At 44.9% G+C, this 18,284-nt stretch overlaps 1 protein-coding gene across 6 annotated transcripts in view; it reads right to left on the bottom strand.

Moving 5' to 3' along the window:
* ADCY4 (adenylate cyclase 4) overlaps positions 1 to 18,284 on the bottom strand; it is a 107,011-nt gene that overhangs the window by 2,090 nt on the left and 86,637 nt on the right. For 2 of the 6 annotated variants that reach the window (XM_058180814.1, XM_058180819.1), the window contains 4 exons: positions 15,824 to 15,973; positions 11,290 to 11,397; positions 7,817 to 7,931; positions 4,619 to 4,743 (listed from right to left, as the gene is read on the bottom strand). In XM_058180814.1, the coding sequence (XP_058036797.1) occupies positions 4,619 to 4,743; positions 7,817 to 7,931; positions 11,290 to 11,397; positions 15,824 to 15,973 (498 nt within the window). The remainder of the gene's footprint in view (positions 1 to 4,618; positions 4,744 to 7,816; positions 7,932 to 11,289; positions 11,398 to 15,823; positions 15,974 to 18,284) is intronic. The other 4 variants (XM_058180815.1, XM_058180816.1, XM_058180817.1 and 1 more) reach the window with 4 other exon arrangements.

The raw sequence follows: 18,284 nt of genomic DNA on the forward strand, positions 1-18,284 counted from the left end.
TCTTCATTTACATTAGCAATATATTTTGGGGAGAAACCCCTGCAGTTGGTATGGCAAGACTTAGTACAGGGGTGCCAAACTCAAGACCCTTGGGCCAGATATGGCCTGCAGCATGCTTAGATCTGGTCAGCGGGGCTGCCCTGGAAACAGCAAAGGACTGGCCCACAGTGCCTCTGCCAGTGAAAGCAGAGCGCATGCAGCCCTACCAAACTCCGTTTTCACTGGCAAAGGGCAACAGGAGACTGTTGCAGCCAAAAACGGAGATTCGGAGCCCGTTTTCACTGGCAGAACATTCAGGCCACCACAGGCACCCCTGACACAAGTGATGTCAAGCTTGCCATGCCCACCCTGGTCCCACCCACCGCGGCCCCCAAAGTCACATACAACCCTGATGTGGCCCTCAATGAAATCAAGTTTGACATTCCAATGACCCTTTGACTCTACCTACTTAATTTTTTTTTCGTTTTGACTGAAGAAGTTACTTGGATGAGTAATGAAACAAATCAGTTTCATAAACTTTGGTCCAATTGCTATGATTCAACCTTTTTAGATATAGCTGTACAGTTATTTTTGTTCTCTCTCATTCACCAATTTTAACTTACTTATTACTGTTCCTTTATGGTATGACTATAGAATGGTATAACTTTTTATTAATGGGAAGAAGAACTTTTGGATTTTATTTGGGCCAAGAAGATGTCAAAACTTTCAACTGAAGTCCCAAAGATGCCTTTTTTTTCAAAAAGCAACTGGATTTTCTTGTTTTGTTTTTCTTTGAAAGCATTTCATTTCTTGAATGAGAAGCGAAATGTTTTCAAGAAAACAAGAAGGAGGAGGAGGAGGAGGAGGAGGAGGAGGAGGAGAAGAAGAAGAAGAGGAAGGGGAAGGGGAAGGAGAAGGAGAAGGAGAAGGAGAAGGAGAAGGAGAAGGAGAAGAAGAAGAAGAAGAAGAAGAAGAAGAAGAAGAAGAAGAAGAAGAAGAAGAAGAAGAAGAAGAAGAAGAAGAAGAAGAAGAAGAAGAAGAAGAAGAAGAAGAAGAAGAAGAAGAAGAAGAAGGAAGTCCAGTTACCTTTTTTGGGGTGGGGGAAAGCATCTATGGGACAATCATTGAGAATTGAGAATCTTCATAGACTTTCAGGTGAAAATGTCTCAACAGAAAAATGAAAGCAGGCTCAGCAAGCCATCTACATAGCTGTTCTCTTAGTCCAGTTGGTTTCAACCAGATTAAGCAAGTAAAACTAATGTAGAAATTAAATTGATTTGTTATGGTGGGGTGAAATCAGGGGTGGGATTCAAAAATTTTAGCAACTGGTTGCTCAGTGGACATGGCCATGGTGGGCAAGGCCTACTCAACCTCCTGCACCACAGCAGGGTGGGGGGCATTTTCACCTTCCCCAGGCTCTGGAGGCTTTCCTCGAGCCTCTGGGAGGGAGAAAACATCCTCCCTTGGGCTCTGGAGGCCGGAAATGGGCTCATTTCCAGACTTCTGGAACTTCTGGGAGGCCCGTTTTATGCCCTCCCAGGGCCTCCGTGTGGACTCCAAAATGTCCTATGTGTAGACTCCTGGGAGGGGAGGAGCAGGGTGGGCATGGCCAACCAGTCTTTATAACTACGGGTTCGGTGAACCAGATATAAAATTAGCATCCGGTTTGTCCTAACTGGTCCGAACCGGCTGAATCCCACCCCTGGGTGAAATGGCATAATAATTATTAGCCTCAGTGCCATACATGGAATAGTTGCTTCCTCTTTCTGCAGTCCCTAGAATCCTTCTGATCCCACCCTGCTGAATTTCATCAGCACAATTGTTAAAGATAGAATGAAAATGCGAAATTATCTCCGGAGCGTAATATATCTCTGGAGATTTTGCTTCTCTGGATTATGGCTGTATGTAGTTTCAAAGAGAGAGAAAGGTATTAAATATATTGTCGTTGGCTTAAATTAGAGCTGAATGAAAGAAGCAAAGGGGAAGCATTGAACTTAGAGGTGCTAGATACACTGGTACAATTACTAATAATAATTTTAATGCATTTCAGGCAAGGTCCTTCTTTTAACTTTCCTGTAGAAGACAGGAAACAAAGCATACACTGATTCTGCAGAAGATGTATCTGGGGGTTTTTTGGGGGGGAGGGGTACTTTCCCAACGATGTTTTTCTTATCTGAATCAAAAAGCAGACCATTTTGTGGTATTGAATTTGCATATACTGTATCACTTGAAAGCATGTAAATGTTAAACCACTGTTAGTCCATCCGCATGTGCCCCCCTGATTACAGTAAGTATAGCGCAGGGACCTCTAAATTTGGCAACTTTAAGAATTGTGAACTTCATCTCCCAGAATTCCTCAGTTGCCCGCAGTTGCCAAGTTTGGAGACCTCTGGTCTAGGTTATTTTGTAGAATGTCAAATGATGGCAAGGAACTGACGCATTTCTGATTTGCTGAGCTAAAGCCAACATGAATGAAGGCCACGAATAAGACCAAGCTACCCCAGTCCTTGATATGTGGTTCCAGGTGGGTAGGTGACTCTTCATAAGCATGTCAGGCATAGATTATTTTCTCTCCTACTCTAATGGAGTGGTTGACCTTGATGCAATCAGCCACCATGTGAATATGCACAACATTCCTGGAATCTATTGGCATTCAGCTCAAAAATCTTGAACCAAAAGTACAACTGCAGCCATATGTCCAATCACACTTGGCCAATAAAAAACAAATTCTATTCTATTCTATTCTATATAAATGTGGTTCATAAATAAATAAAAGGAAAGGGCATACAAAAAAGTAGCCATAGAGCAAAAACACTTCAGAAAAATGTTTACTTTAGGGGAAAGCCTTTTACCAGACAAAGATTGTTGTTGTTAGTTGTGAAGTCATGTTCGACTCATCCCGACCCCATGGACAACGTTCTTCCAGGCCTTCCTATCCTCTACCATCCTCTGGAGTCCATTTAAGTTCACGCCTAGTGCTTCAGTGACTCCATCCAGTCATCTCATTCTCTGCTGTCCCCTTCTTCTTTTGCCCTCAATCTTTCCCAGCATTAGACTCTTCTCCAGTTAGTCCTTCCTTCTCATTAGGTGGCCAAAGTATTTAAGTTTCATCTTCAGGATCTGGCCTTCTAAAGAGCAGTCAGGGTTGATCTCCTCTAGGACTGACTGATTTGATTACCTTGCAGTCCAAGGGACTCACAGGAGTCTTCTCCAGCACCAGAGTTCAAAGGCCTCAATGTTTTTGGCACTCATCCTTTCTTACAATCCAACTTTCACAGCCATACATTGCAGCTAGGAAAACCATGGCCTTGACTATACACACTTTTGTTGGCAGGGTGATTTCTCTGCTTTTTAGTAAGCTATCTAGATTTGCCATAGCCAAACCTATTGCACAAAAGTGCAAATCTAGGATAACGTTCTGTGGAGGCCACTAGAAAAAATTTTGTATCCCAAAAATAAGATTTAATAGAACAGTATATCAATAATTTAGTGCTGAACTTGAAAGTATTTGATTCTCTTTGAGTGTGGTACTGATGTTAGCCTAGTTGGGTAATGAAATATCTGCAAGCAAGCAACCAAGTTCAAAGACCACCAGGAAGTTCACAAAAATCGGTTAATGGGATAATCCTTCAATAGAATGATTTAAAAAAAAATACTTCCATCACATTTTACATAAACAAAGCAATAGAGATAGTGGGTTTAGGATAAAAAGAACAAGATCATTTTCCTATCAGTATTTCACTGACAAAGGTAGCCTGGCAGCCAGATAGCCTGGAAGCCAGCCTCCAGCAGAGTTCAGCTAGATGTCTTTAGGTATAAACATATGTAGATCTTCATCTCCCTTCCTTTGATCCATGAATTCCAGGAACAAAGGAAAGGATGCTACCTTTCTGTATTACTATTAGGAGGAAGAACCATATTAGGTGTTCCTTTCAGTAACTTCCAACTCCATTTATATTTACTATAGGTTTATTTCATCTAAATCTGTTGAATGGCTGCAAAGATAGAACCAGGAGTTCTAGCAGTGGTGGGATTCACTGGTTGTAACAGTTCACTTTGTGTGTCTTCCAGAAGCTGGAAAAAGGCCCATTTTTGGACTTCTGGTACTTCTGGTAGGGCCGTTTTTTGCCCTCCCCAGACTCCGGAGGTTTTCCTGGAGCAATCAGGAGGGCGAAAACGGCCTCCCCCAGGCACCAGAGGCCCTCTGGAAGTCAGAAACAGGCCCCTTTCTGGACTTCCAGTACTTCCAGTAGGCCTGTTTTTCACCCTCCACAGACTCCAGAGGCTTTCCATGAGCCTCCGGGAGGGCGAAAAAGCCTCCCCCAGCCACCAGAGGCCCTCTGGAGGCCGGAAACAGGCCCATTTCCGGACTTCTAGTAGGCCCATTTTCTGCCTCCCAAAGCCTCCGTGTGCCCCCTGCACTTACCTGGCATCCAAAATGGGCTGCTTTGAGACTCCTGGGAGGGCAGGGTGGAGTGGGCGGGGTCAGCCAGTCCTTGGAACAACCAGTTCGGCAAACCAGATTAAAATTAATATCCGGTTCACAAGAACCGGTCCGAACCGGCTGAATCCCACCCCTGAGTTCTAGGACCCAAAACACAGGGGGGGAAAAGACATCACAGAAAGGTTTTGTATTTACCTGTATCTTCCCCAGAACTCCTGTGCTCTCCATTCGACTGGCTACATTCACAGTGTTTCCCCAGATATCATATTGGGGTTTCTGAGCTCCAATGACGCCGGCCACAACTGGCCCATGATTTATACCTGCAAAAGTTTCCAGAGTTTAACAGTGTCGGTTGTTTGAAGCCAGGGTATAGGTCAGGTTAGATCAAAAGTTCATACAAGCTCTTCATGATCAATTCCCTTCTCACATTCCTGTCACTATCTCCTTCATTACTACATTTCCTAAAGTGAATTTAAATACTTATTCAAGAACCTGGCCTTTGTGGCTTTTCTAGGCTTTGAGAAAGAAGTTCCTCTACAGCAGGTTCAATTTCATTGAGGGCCACATCAGGTTTCTGTTTAATCTTGGAGGCTGGGATGGGCATGGCCATGGTAGGCATGGCCAGCTCAATGTCACTTGTGTCAGCGGCATCTGTAGTGGCCAAGTGCTAAGGCAGGACTTCTCTTTTCCTTCCTTGCTCTCTTCCCATCTTTCTTTTCTTTGCCTTTCCTCTTTCCCTTTCTCCTTTCCTGTTCCTTCTTGCATGCTCAAATGCAGAAGGGGAAACATTTCTCCTTTTGTTTTGTTTTTACTTTTTTTTGCTCTGCCAGCAAAAATAGAGCTGTGTGCCCTGTTTTCAGCCACAACAGCCTCCTGCAGCCCTCTGCCAGTTAAAATTGAGCTGGGGGGAGGCTGTATGCAGGCCCCTGAGCTCCATTTTTGCTGGCAGAGGCACTGCAGCTGTTTCCAGGCCGGCCCTGCAGACCTTGAGTTTGACACCCCTGCTCTATGGCACCATGTGATATTTTAAAACATCCTTCGTTCAATTGTAACATAAGCACTTTAAAAAAAAAAAAGTTCTCACATTAAAGATTCAAAAACCAATTGGTGTTTGAGCAAGTGCTGTGAGACCTAGGCTGAAACCAGCATACCTAAAAGTGGTGAAGGCATGTAAGCCGGATGGAGAAAAGCCAGGAAAAGCTCCCTCAGGAAAAGGAGGCAAGTCGTTAACGAAACAAAAGGACAAAAGTTGGGCCTGAGCCAGAAGTGGGATTCACTTCTCTACTGATTCGCAAATGTGTGAGTGCACACACAACCGCTGCGCATGCACACGGTCTTCTGCGTATGCAGAATGACAAATGGTTTGCAGATGGCAAATGTGTTTTAAACGCATTATGTCCAAGCAGGTGGGCGGAGCCTTCCTCAGTCGCCGCTACCAGTTCGCATGACCCAGAGAGAACCGGCTGAATCCCACCACTGGCCTGAGCATATGGCAAACCCTCTCCTCAATTCTCGCCAACAAAGGAGTTGAGCCTGCATAGGAAGCCCCTCCCCACCAACAAAGCAAGGATTTTGTGGGGATAAAAGGGGTCCTAAAGCCTGCCCAATTTTTGAGTCATTTTGGGATCCCAGACTTGACAGCTTCCGTCCCTCTGGCTAGTGCTCTGTCAGCCTAGTTGTAGATGTTGGATAAGTGTGAATGAAAGAGAGTGTGGGAAAAATTGTGGGGGGAAATTATAAATTGATGATGGCAGTAACATATAAAGAAAAAATCTATAAAATGTTTTATAGATGGCATTTAGCACCAGCGAGATTGGCAAATAGGTACCAAACATATCACCCAAATCTTGGAGATGCGGCCATAAATTAGGAATATACTACCATATGTGGTGGATGTGCCCCAATGTTAAAAAAAATTGGTATAAAATTAAGAGGTGGCTAGGAGAGATTACAGTCCGAAGGATAGATTTCAAACCTAAGCGGTTTCTCTTAGGAATAATAGATATGAAAGTGGAGAAAAGTTTGTATTACATAATATTGCACATACTAATGGCGGCCAGAATCACCCTTGCACAAAGATCAATACACCACCTGAAGAAACAGTAATTAAAAAGATCCTCGAATGTGCAGAAATGGATAAAATGACAATGGAGATTAAAGAAAGAGATGGTTCGGACTATTATAAAGTGTGGAATAGATTCTATATGTAGCTAGAAAATAGAAATCAAAATAAGAAATAAATTTATGAATTGAATTGTGATTAACTGAAAACCAAAAATATTGAATGTCGGCAAGGATAAAACGTTGACTATGTAAATAAATAGGATGCAAATATATATAACAATTTTGGTTACAAGAGTTGTTAAGATGGTTATATAAGACTAAAGGATTATATAGAAGAATTGAATTTAAAAGCAAAGACAACTATCAATGCAGAAAGTTGTAAAAATATTATATAATGTTCTTACTTATGTTTTGTATTTTACTGTTTGGTGTATGTGTATTTTTTCTTTCTTTCTTTTTCTTTTTTTCTTCTTTTTTTCCATTTTTGTCTTTTTCTTTGTCTTTGGTTTTAAAAGTGTAAAATATTCAATAATATTTTTTTTTTAAAAAAAGAAAGCATGTAAGAGGAAATAAATATATTTTACAATCACTAAAAGTTTGCTGCAATCTTAAACTCACTGGATTGCCATGTATTTTAAAGAACTGTTTGTGCCTCAATGTTCAGTTGAAAGCAATTTGATTTTGGCCATTTTCCAGGCCTGTCAGTAGATGAGTGAGTGACCATAAGCTGAACCTGAGAGCACACTTGTATAATAGTGCCAACATTTTACATAACTCGGCTCCAGAGGAAAAATAATTCGATTGGCACACCAGTTTCCCCTTTTCTCCAAAAATATAAGTCCTATTTTCATCGTATCATGAATTCATAGTAAAGTATGTTTATATAGAAAGGAATTTTAGAATAGAATAGAATAGAATAGAATTGGAATGGACCTTGGAGGTCTTCTAGTCCAACCCCCTGCTTAGGCAGGAAACCCTACACCACTTCAGACAAATGACTATCTAACATTTTCTTAAAAATTTCCCGTGTTGGAACATTCACGACTCCTGCAGGCAAGTTGTTCCACTTATAGATTGTTCTAAGTGTCGGGAAATTTCTCCATAGTTCTAAATTGCTTCTCTCCTTGATTAGTTTCGACCCATTGCTTCTTTTCCTGCCCTCAGGTGCTTTGCAGAATAGTTTGACTCCCTCTTCTTTGAGGCAACCCCTGAGATATTGGAACACTGCTATCATGTCTCCCCTAGTCCTTCTTTTCATTAAACTAGACATACCCAGTTCCTGCAACCGTTCTTCTTTTCTTAGTTCATGCTCAGTTTATTAATACTCACCCACACGGAGTTTGAAAGAGTTGAATGAATGTTTGTTGATAATGTCCAACTTGGCTACTAAAGCCATGGCAAACTCCACCATGGTTCCTAGATGGGTGTAACTCTGCTCAGTATCCTGCAGAAATTATCCATGTAGATGGATGTATCAACGCAAACGAATGGATAGAAAATGTAAAAAAAAAAAAAAACAGAGACAAAAATTCACAGGTAAATATTAAAAGGAAAATGGCTTCGCACAAATTGATCAAGTAACAAAAGTACCAAAGATGTGTTTTCCTCTTATTCTCTGACTGCAAAGTCAAAGTAAGCCCTTCAAGTTAGATGAGACTAGGTGTTGTGACCTAGACTTCACAAAAGCACGAAGCAGACTCTTTGTCCTGACAAAATCCCTTTTTATAAAGCTAATGTGAATTCCTCTCATTCACAACAAGCAAAGTCTTTCAAGGATAAATTTACAACCCACAGACCATACCAGCCTTGGAGAGCTGCCAGGCCGATATCTTCCAAATGGCAATGCTGTACAAAAAGATACTTGGCAAGGAGTCACTGAGAGTCATGAACAGATCTTCACACTAATTAAATGAACTAATTGTCTCCACTCCCCTTTCACTCCTCTTTATTCCCTATGGGAGGGGACATTCACCGTCCACCTGGGCCTTTACTCCTGAGTGGACCCTTGTTCTTTAGCTGTTCCCTTCATTTGGCAACTCTGTGCATGTGCACACTGGGAACAGGCTCCAGCTGTTCTTCAGCCCTACTTATCTCCAACTCCGAAGGTAGCTGATAACTGTCAGAAGGCCCTGGCCTCATCCCTGCCTCTGATGCAGATCATTCATCAGAGCCTTCCCCAGACTCCAGGACTGGCCCATGTTCCTGTCCAACCTCCTCACTGTCCAAATTTGCCGCCAGCTCTGCTGGTGGCTGGCGGGCCACAACACTAGGAAACCACTGCTGTTTAGGTAGTCATAGGTAGTCAAGTGGGGCCATAATTTCCCTTGCTAAGCAAGTGGCTTGTCAAGTGAGTCACACCTGATTTAACAACCTTTTTCACCACAGTTGTTAAGCGAATCATTAGGCGAATCACACAGTGATTAGGTGAATCCAGTCTCCCCCCCCCAATTGGCTTTGCTTGTCAGAAGCCAGTTGGGAAAGTCGCAGAGGGTGGTCGCATGATCCTAAGACCCTGCAACCATTGTAAATACGTGTTGTTTGCCAAGCAACCTCATTTTGATCACATGAATGTGGAGGTGCTGTGATGGTTATAAATGTGGGGACTGATCATAAATCACTTTTTTCAGTGTCATTGTAACTTTCACTAAACAAGGGGTTGTAAGTCTAGGACTACCTGTACTACTTTTCTTGTAGTGCTGCAGTGACAAAATCTTGCAAATTTGAATTAGCTTCTCCCTTCCCTCCCTTTATCTTTGTGTTCTTCATGTGAACCTAGGGAGGTCCTGGTTTGAGATGTTTACTGATGCTACTATAAATGCTTCTTTGATGGAGGGTGTTTTCCCCGCCGCCTTGAAAGAGGGGGTGGTGAGGCCTCTCCTCAAGAAGCCCTCCCTGGACCCGGCTATTTTAGGAAATTATCGTCCGGTCTCCAACCTTCGCTTTGTAGCGAAGGTTGTTGAGAGTGTGGTGGCATGTCAATTACCCCAATACCTGGATGAATCTGTCTATCTAGACCCGTTCCAGTCTGGCTTCCGACCCGGGTACAGTACGGAGATGGCTTTGGTCGCGTTGGTGGATGATCTCTGGAGGGCCAGGGATAGGGGTTGCCCTATCCTATTAGATCCTGGTCCTATTAGATCTCTCAGCGACTTTTGATACCATCGACCATGGTATCCTGCTGCACCAGTTAGGGAGTTTGGGAGTGGGAGGCACCGTTTACCGGTGGTTCTCCTCCTATCTCTCTGACCGGTCGCAGACGGTGTTGACAGGAGGGCAGAGATCGACCGCGAGGCCCCTCACATGTGGGGTGCCGCAGGAGTCGATTCTCTCGCCTCTCCTGTTCAACATCTATATGAAGCTGCTGGGTGAGATCATCAATGGCTTTGGGGTGAGGTACCAACTGTACGCTGACGACACACAGCTGTACTTTTCCACCCCAGGCCATCCCAACGAAGCCATCGAAGTGCTGTCCTGGTGTCTGGAAGCTGTACGGGTCTGGATGGGGAGAAACAGGCTCAAACTCAATCCCTCCAAGACGGAGTGGCTGTGGATGCCGGCACCCCGGTACAGTCAGCTGCAACCGCAGCTGACTGTTGGGGGCGAATCATTGGCCCCAGTGGAAAGGGTGCGCAACTTGGGCATCCTCCTGGATGGACGGTTGTCTTTCAAAGATCATTTGACGACCGTCGCCAGGAGGGCTTTCTACCAGGTTCGCCTGGTTCGCCAGTTGCGCCCCTTCCTCGACCGGGATGCCTTATGCACAGTCACTCATGCTCTGGTTACCTCTCATTTGGACTACTGTAATGCTCTCTACATGGGGCTCCCCTTGAAGAGTACCCGGAGGCTCCAGTTGGTTCAGAACGCAGCTGTGCGGGTGATAGTGGGAGCCACACGTTGCTCCCATATAACACCTCTCCTGCGCAGTCTGCACTGGCTACCTGTGGTCTTTCGGGTGCACTTCAAGGTGTTGGTGACCACCTTTAAAGCGCTCCATGGCTTAGGGCCAGGGTACTTACGGGACCGCCTGCTGTTACCGAATACCTCCCACCGACCTGTATGCTCGCACAGAGAGGGACTCCTTAGGGTGCCATCCGCCAAGCAATGTCGGCTGGCGGCCCCCCAGGGGGAGGGCCTTCTCTGTGGGGGCTCCCACCCTTTGGAACGAACTTCCCCCTGGACTTCGACAATTGCCGGACCTTCGGACTTTCCGCCGAGAGTTGAAGACCTATTTGTTTGTTCGCGCAGGACTGGCATAGGATTTTAATAGGATTTTAATTAGTTTTAACGTTTTAATATTTTATAAATTGGGGTTTTATTTTTAAATGTTTTAATTTGGCCATTTGTATAATAAGTTTTTTAATCATGGTTTTATGTGTATATTGCTGTTGTTTTTATTATGGCTGTAAACCGCCCTGAGTCCTTCGGGAGAAGGGCGGTATAAAAATTTAATAAATAAATAAATAAATACTACATTCCTGCTCTGGACTCAGCTACCTCTTATCTAATCCTTGCTTTGGCAGTGATTCTTTCTTCTGTTCCTCACAGTCATTCCCTCTGCCCTCTACAGATTCCTTATCATACATATTCCATTCATATGCATATACTTTCCAAGGATCCTGAAGGGCAAAATTACGGAACCTTTCCAAAAATTAAAAGTTCCTGTATTCTTAAACAATTCACATTCACACAAAAAAAGCACCAAAACTACAGCCTTGAAGATGCTAGCATGGAAACAGAACATGAAATCTCACTCCCGCTGATAGATTCGGGATGAGTAGAGTCATCCTGAATGAAGACATCACCTGTTGGTTATCCTGGCCAGCTGCCACATTTAAGCCAGTAGCTGCCATGTAAGTGCTGCCAATGGTTTTGATCTTCTCAACCCCACTGAATTTGGGTTTCAGAAGCAGCTATTAAAAGAAAGACAGGAAATTGTTTATTCCGATAGTTCAAAAGTTTAGGCATTTTTGCATATCAATCATTTATCTAGCTTAGCATTTTTCTCTGAAAGATATTTAGTTAGATGCACTATGAGTCTGAACTATGATGGTGATACAATCAGGCAGATGTTGTTTCCGGCATGGCTGGTTCTTACAATTCTGAGACTGAAATTACAAGTACAAATAAATGTTATACAATTTGTTGTAACAAACTTACTACTCCCTTCTAATATTGATAAGCTTAGTTTTGTAATGAAATATCTGCAAGAAAACCACCAACTTCAGTTTTCATATCAAATGATTTAAGTGCCAAAGCCCACTGCAACTACATAGCAAAAAAGGCTCTAAGAGTTATAAATCTAACCTTGCCTAGCTTCTTTTCCAAAAACACTATATTACTAGCCAGAGCATATAAAACATTTGCTAGACCAATTCTAGAATACAGTTCGCCTGTTTGGAACCCTCACCACATCTCTGACATCAATACAATCGAACATATCCAGAAATATTTTACAAGAAAAGTTCTTCACTCCTCTGAAAACAACAAAATACCTTATCCCACAAGACTTGAAATCCTAGGCTTAGAAAACTTAGAACTCTGTCGCCTTCGACAAGACCTAAGTTTAACTCATAGAATCATCTATTGTAATGTCCTTCCTGTTAAAGACTACTCAGCTTTAATTGCAATAATACAACAGCAACCAATAGATTTAAACTTAATGTCAACCGCTTTAATCTAGATTACAGAAAATATGACTTCTGTAACAGAATCATCAGTGCTTGGAACACTTTACCTGACTCTGTGATCTCTTCCCATAATCCCAAAAGCTTTAACCAAAAACTTTCTACTATTGACTTCACACCATTCCTAAGAGGACCATAAGGGCCGTGCATAAGAGCACAAACGTGCCTACCATTCCTGTCCTATTGTTTTTCTTTTTTCTTCATATATATATATATATATATATAGGTCTTTGGTTGTTCGGGTTTTCTCCCGTGTAAAATTGGAAGTGTCTTGGCGACGTTTCGACGAAGTCTCATTCGTCATCTTCAGGCTTCAGCTTCGTGCTTCTGGGAGCAATGTGTGATCGCAGCTGTTTCTTCCTTTTAACTGCTAGTGGGGGTTTGAACTGATTGGGTGGGAGCTTGGCTGTGCTCTGATTGGATGGGGGTTTTTTTGTGCTCTGATTGGCTGGGGGTGTGTCCTCTTTGGGTGGGGGCTTGGTTGTGCTCAGATTAGTCTGAGTTGCAGGGGGATTTGAGCTGGTGAGCTGCACTGCTGCTGTTTGGCTTCGTGGTCATGGTCGTGCTACATGTTAATAGTGGGTGTCAGTCTGCTGCATGTATGGATTGGAGGGGTTTGAAATGGCTAATGTTGCAGCTGCAGTCTGGCTTCTGGTCCTTGGTCGTGCTTCCTGATCAGTGTGGGTTTGGGTCTGCTTTCTGGGTGGATGTGTGGTGGTGACATCCTGTGTGGACCTCGTGAGTGTGGGTCTGGTGTCATTCCTCGTGTTAAGGACTCGTTTGTCAATAAGGGCGGGTTTCCAAATGGCTGGTAGGCGGGAGGTATCATCTCGTTTGTTCATGCTGTGTGGGCGTTTTTCTATCTCGATGGCTTCTCTGATTATTCTGTTGTTAAAGTGTTCAGTTTTGGCGATAGTTCTGGTCTTTTTAAAGTCAATATCGTGTCCTGTGGCTTTAAGGTGTTGGACCAGGGAAGAAGTTGGTTCCTCTTTTTTGAATGAGTTCTTGTGTTCTTCAATGCGTGCACTTATTCTTCTGTTGGTTTGTCCAATGTATGTGGTGGGGCAGGCGGTGCATGGGATTTCATATACTCCTTGATTTTCTAACTCAATTTTGTCTTTGGGGTTTCTTAGGATGGTGGATATTTTTTGGTTTGTGCAGAATGCTGTCTTGATGTTATGTTTGTGGAGGATCTTGCTGATTCTATCTGTGGTGCCTTTTATATATGGGAGGAGGGCTGTGCCGTTTTCTTGTTCTCTGTCTTGGGTTTTAGTGGGGGGTTTTAGTGGGGGGTTCTTTTTGGATTAGTTTGGTAATCTTATTTCTCTGGAATCTATTGGATGTTAGTACGTTAGTGAGAGTGTGTAGTTCGGTTTTTAGGTGTTGTTCGTCAGCTAAGCGTTTTGTTCTAGAGATGAGTGTCTTGGCTACGGAGTTGATCTGTGCTGGGTGGTGGTGTGAGAGTGCATGCAGATAGCGGTTTGTGTGTGTTTTCTTCTGGTAGATGGTGTGTCCTAGGGAGCCATTGGGTTTCTTGTAGATTAAGACATCTAGGAAGGGAAGTTGGTTGTTAACTTCTGTTTCCATGGTGAACTGTATTTTGGGGTGTAGGCTATTGAGGTGTGTGAGGAAGTTGTCAAGTTTTTCTTTCCCGTGTGGCCAGATTATGAAAGTGTCGTCTAAGTATCTGAGCCAGAGTTTGGGTTCGTGATCAGATTTTTCTAGTGCTTGGGTTTCAAAGTGTTCCATGTAGAAGTTGGCAATGACAGGTGAGAGGGGTGATCCCATGGGTGCGCCTTCTATTTATTTGTATTTTTGTCCATTATAGATGAACTATGTGTTGGATAGGCAGTGGTTGGTCAGATCTAGGATGTGCTTGAGGGGGTTATATTTGTTTTGGATAGCTGTCAAGGCTTCTTTGATTGGCGCTTGGGTGAAGAGGGAGATGACATCAAAGCTCACGAGTAGGTCACTGGGCTGTAAGTTTTGTTTCTTTATGATATCTATGAACTGGAATGAGTTTTTTATGTGTGAGGCGATGGAAGCCAAGCTCCCACCCAATCAGTTCAAACTCCCACTAGCAGTTAAAAAGGAAGAAACAGCTGCAATCACACATTGCTCCCAGAAGCACGAAGCTGAAGCCTGAAGATGACGAATGAGACTTCGTCGAAACGTCACCAAGACACTTCCAATTTTACGCGGGAGAAAACCCGAATAACCAAAGAGCTACATACAAACACCTGCGAAAACCTCAGAAAACACACACACACATATATATATGCTTATACTTCCTTATATTTCCTCATATATATGTTTATATACTATATAATCTTTTTGTGTGATGCTTATATATATTGTTTTGACAAATAAAATAAATAAATAAAAACACCAAGGACCCTCACAAATTACTGTTTTACAATAATAGAGATTATTCAACAAGGTCTCATCCATGGTGATATTAGCTTTCTACAAGTAATATCAGGGTGGGGCTTGCCACTGGTGGGATCAGCCAGTTCTCTGAAATGCACACAAAGTTAACAACCGGTTTGGCTGAACCGGGCCAGACCAGCTGAATCCCATCTCTGGTAATATACCCCACTTAAAGAAACCCTATTTATTTAATGCTCATTTAATGCTTATTTAATGCTCCGAATAGTATAATCTCATGGAATGTTTCTACTTCCTAACCTAGCATTGTGCTGACATTTCTCCAGATCATAGATTCCTCAAATCTCATCACTATCCTACATCTTATTATTTTAATCTAGAATTAAAAACCATATTTTTGAGATCTTCAGAACTCCAGAGCAATAATCCCTCCCTTCAAATTCTAGCCTAGGCCAAAAATGATGTAGCTCCAACCAGCTTTTGGCCCTGAGCCCCTCCCAAATGTTAACTGTGAACTTTAATGACCCAAAAGGCAATACACTTGTACTTTCAATAATTATCGGCTGCTGGCTTTGATTGGCTGATGTTTGGTCCCTTAGGTATGAATTATTTATTTGTTCAAACATTCTATTTCCTAGAAATAAACAAAACTGCCATGAGCTCTATTGACTTTGATTTGATTTACGGCACACATAAGTATGGTTTTCCCTTATGCACAATTACTATAACTTTGATTATGATGATTTCTCTGTTTTATGAGAGGAAGAGGCCAGTGTAAGGAAGAGTGAACCTATTAAGTATAAGCTGTTCAAACTGTTTTTGTTGTTGTTGTTGTTGTTGTTGTTTGTGAACTGGAGTAAAAATGTAATTGAGAGAACATTTTGTTGGTGGATGAAATGGAACAAGCATATTCTTTTGCTTGTTCATAAATCTATCTTACCTTCTCTCTGCATCCATCTGTATTTCAGTTATCTTTCATATTTTATTGCATTTTGTATGGAATTTCTGCTAAACTAAGATGCATTTTATATATTCTGTTTTCTTCATTTTGACTTTTTTCCCCTTTTTATTGAATTTTTTATAAGTATGAATACTTGGGGTAATAATTGGAAAGCAGTATAAAAATCCTGCAAGTGTATAACATTTTAACTGCATGTAATGTAGGTATACATGCACATATATACAACACACAGAGACAAGAAAGAATGAGAAGATATAAGTGCACGCAGCTACCTATAGATACTGTACTTATATTTCCCCATACCTCATCAAAGTCAGCAATGATCTCGTTGAGCAGCCGGAGGCATTCAAGTCCTTCACGGTTGACGTTGGATTCAGAATAAAATTCTTTGAAGTCCGGAATTGAAGCGAAGAGAACACAGACACAATCATAAGATTGGTGATAGAGATCCTGCTGGCAGAGAAAGACTGAGAGTCATCCAAATTCTGCAATCGTAACCCTTAAACTTAGAGATTGAAGATATTCAACCTCTACCGCCTACAGAGGGATAGGAAAAAATTAAATTGGAATTTGCTCAGAGTCATTACTTAAGAAGATGAGCTAACTGAGCATGTCCAAGATGGCGCCGCCCTGCTGATCGGGGGAGCGGCGGTGGGCCTTTTCGGGCCCTGTCCGGTTCTGGGGGGGGCCTTGGTGACATCTTGGGCCCCCGCCCTGATGGACGAACATCCAGTCACCCGGAGGAGGGGTGACTTGGCGCAGGACGACTTCGGGGGGCGTTGGGAGGAGCCCCGGAGCGTCCTGCTGCAGCGGTGATCATGGCGGCTTGCCGGGCGGCTTACCGGCTTGCCGGGCGGCCGCGGCTTGTCGCCGGCCTTTTTGGCGGTTTGGCGGCGGCGGCGGCGGCGACGGCGACAGGGGGTCTCTGATGTTCAGGGCCCCCTCGGACCACGCCCATGGGAGGAAGCAGTGGCGGCCCTGGCAGCTATCCGGGTGGCTTGCAGGGCGGCCTGCGGCTTGCCGGGCTGCCGCCGGCCCTTTTTGGCATTCTGGCGGCGGCGGCGACAGCGGCGGCGGCGGCGGCGGCGGCGGGGGCGGCGGGGGCCTCTGACACCTTGGGCCCCCTTAGATCCCCGCCCTGATGGAGGAGGCTTCAGTCGTGGAGGAAGATGGATGACGGGCGACTTCGGGGGCGAGGGGAGGAGCCCCGGAGGAGTTGCGCCCAGTGGAGATCTGGAGGGCCTACCGGGCCTCCGTCGGCCTTGTTGGCTTTTTGGCGGCGGTGGCGGCCTGGCTTCTTCGTCTGGCGCTGGCGTCGGTGGAGTGACTGGCGTCCCTTCCTAGATGGGGGGGAGGTCGGTGGCCTCATGCGGCGGCGATGGGACGCTTTTGGTGGCGACGGCCGGGCGAAGGTGGCCGGTGGCGGCGGCCTACCTCGGCGCTTCAAGGCGGCGGACGGCCTGTTTAACATCTCTACCATCGGTCCGTCCCCCCCCCTTCCTTCTTCCTTAGCCCACCCCTGACTATTTATAGGGGGTGGTGAACTGACTGAATGAGTGGTGTTGTTTTCTACCCCACGAGGATCACTATTGACTGCTTCCCATCAGGACTGACTGACAGACCGGTTGTGGTCACTGTATCATCTGTTACCATCTTGACCGGCCCAGGATGGGCCTCCTGCCGGACTTTCTTGGTGATGCGAACGTTTACGGCGGCTGACCTTCTTGCCCTGCGAGATGCCCCTCTCTCGCGGGTTTGGCCCTCCATACTATCGAGGGCCCACCTTGAGGACGGGCTTTGGAGCCCCGAGAGGTGGCATGCTAAAAATAGGAGGCTTAGGGGCTTTTTAATTAGTTGTTTTAAGAGATTTTTTAAGGGGAGTTTTAATGGGGATTTTAAGGGTTTGGAAGGGGAGGGATTCACGGTAGGGGAGAGAACCCATCGGGAGGGGTGGGAGGGTTAGGCGGGTATTGGGAGTAGCCCGCGGGTGGGGAGCCAGTCCTTGCGCGTGCTCGTGGCGGTTCAGTAATGGGTTCGGAGGTTATAGGGGGGGGTTGCGTTCCTTTTGGTGAGGGTGGTTCCATTTGCACGGTAAGTGGGAGGGGCAGATATGGCGGAAGGGGGGGACCGTATCGTTCTGGGGGGGCGCGCGCTCGATGTCTGCAGGCGATCGCGCGCCCCGATCCCCCTCCCTTCTCCCGTTCCCCGGATGGTCAAGACCCTCAGAGCCTGGGCCTTCGTCTGATGTTATGCAATGCATGGTCCGTGGCCAATAAGGCCCCCCTAATACATGATCTGATTCAGGGGGGTGCCGCGGATCTAATAGGCGTTACGGAGACCTGGTTGGGCACTGAAGGGGGCGTGCCCCTGGTCAAGATGTGCCCACCGGGTTTCCATGCATTCTATCAGCCGAGGGCCCAGGGTAGGGGTGGGGGGGTGGCGGTTGTTATTAAAGAGAGTCTAGAGCCGAGGGAGACCACTGTACCTCAGATTGCCGGGTGTGAATCCCTCTTTGTGAGGTGGGGTCATAGGTGTCAGATGGGCTTGCTGGTCACGTACCTGGCTCCTTGCTGCGTGACAGCCGCCCTGCCCGAGCTCCTAGAGGTGCTTGCCGGGGTGGCGGTGGAGACCCCCAGACTTTTAGTCATGGGGGATTTTAACTTGCCATCTTCCGGCTCGTCATCGACGGCAGCTTGGGAGTTCATGGCTTCCATGACGGCCTTGGACCTGACCCAAGTAGTTGATGGCCCTACTCACATTGGGG

The sequence above is a fragment of the Ahaetulla prasina genome, chromosome 4, assembly GCF_028640845.1.
Source record: "Ahaetulla prasina isolate Xishuangbanna chromosome 4, ASM2864084v1, whole genome shotgun sequence".
In the NCBI taxonomy this organism is placed as follows: domain Eukaryota; kingdom Metazoa; phylum Chordata; class Lepidosauria; order Squamata; family Colubridae; genus Ahaetulla; species Ahaetulla prasina.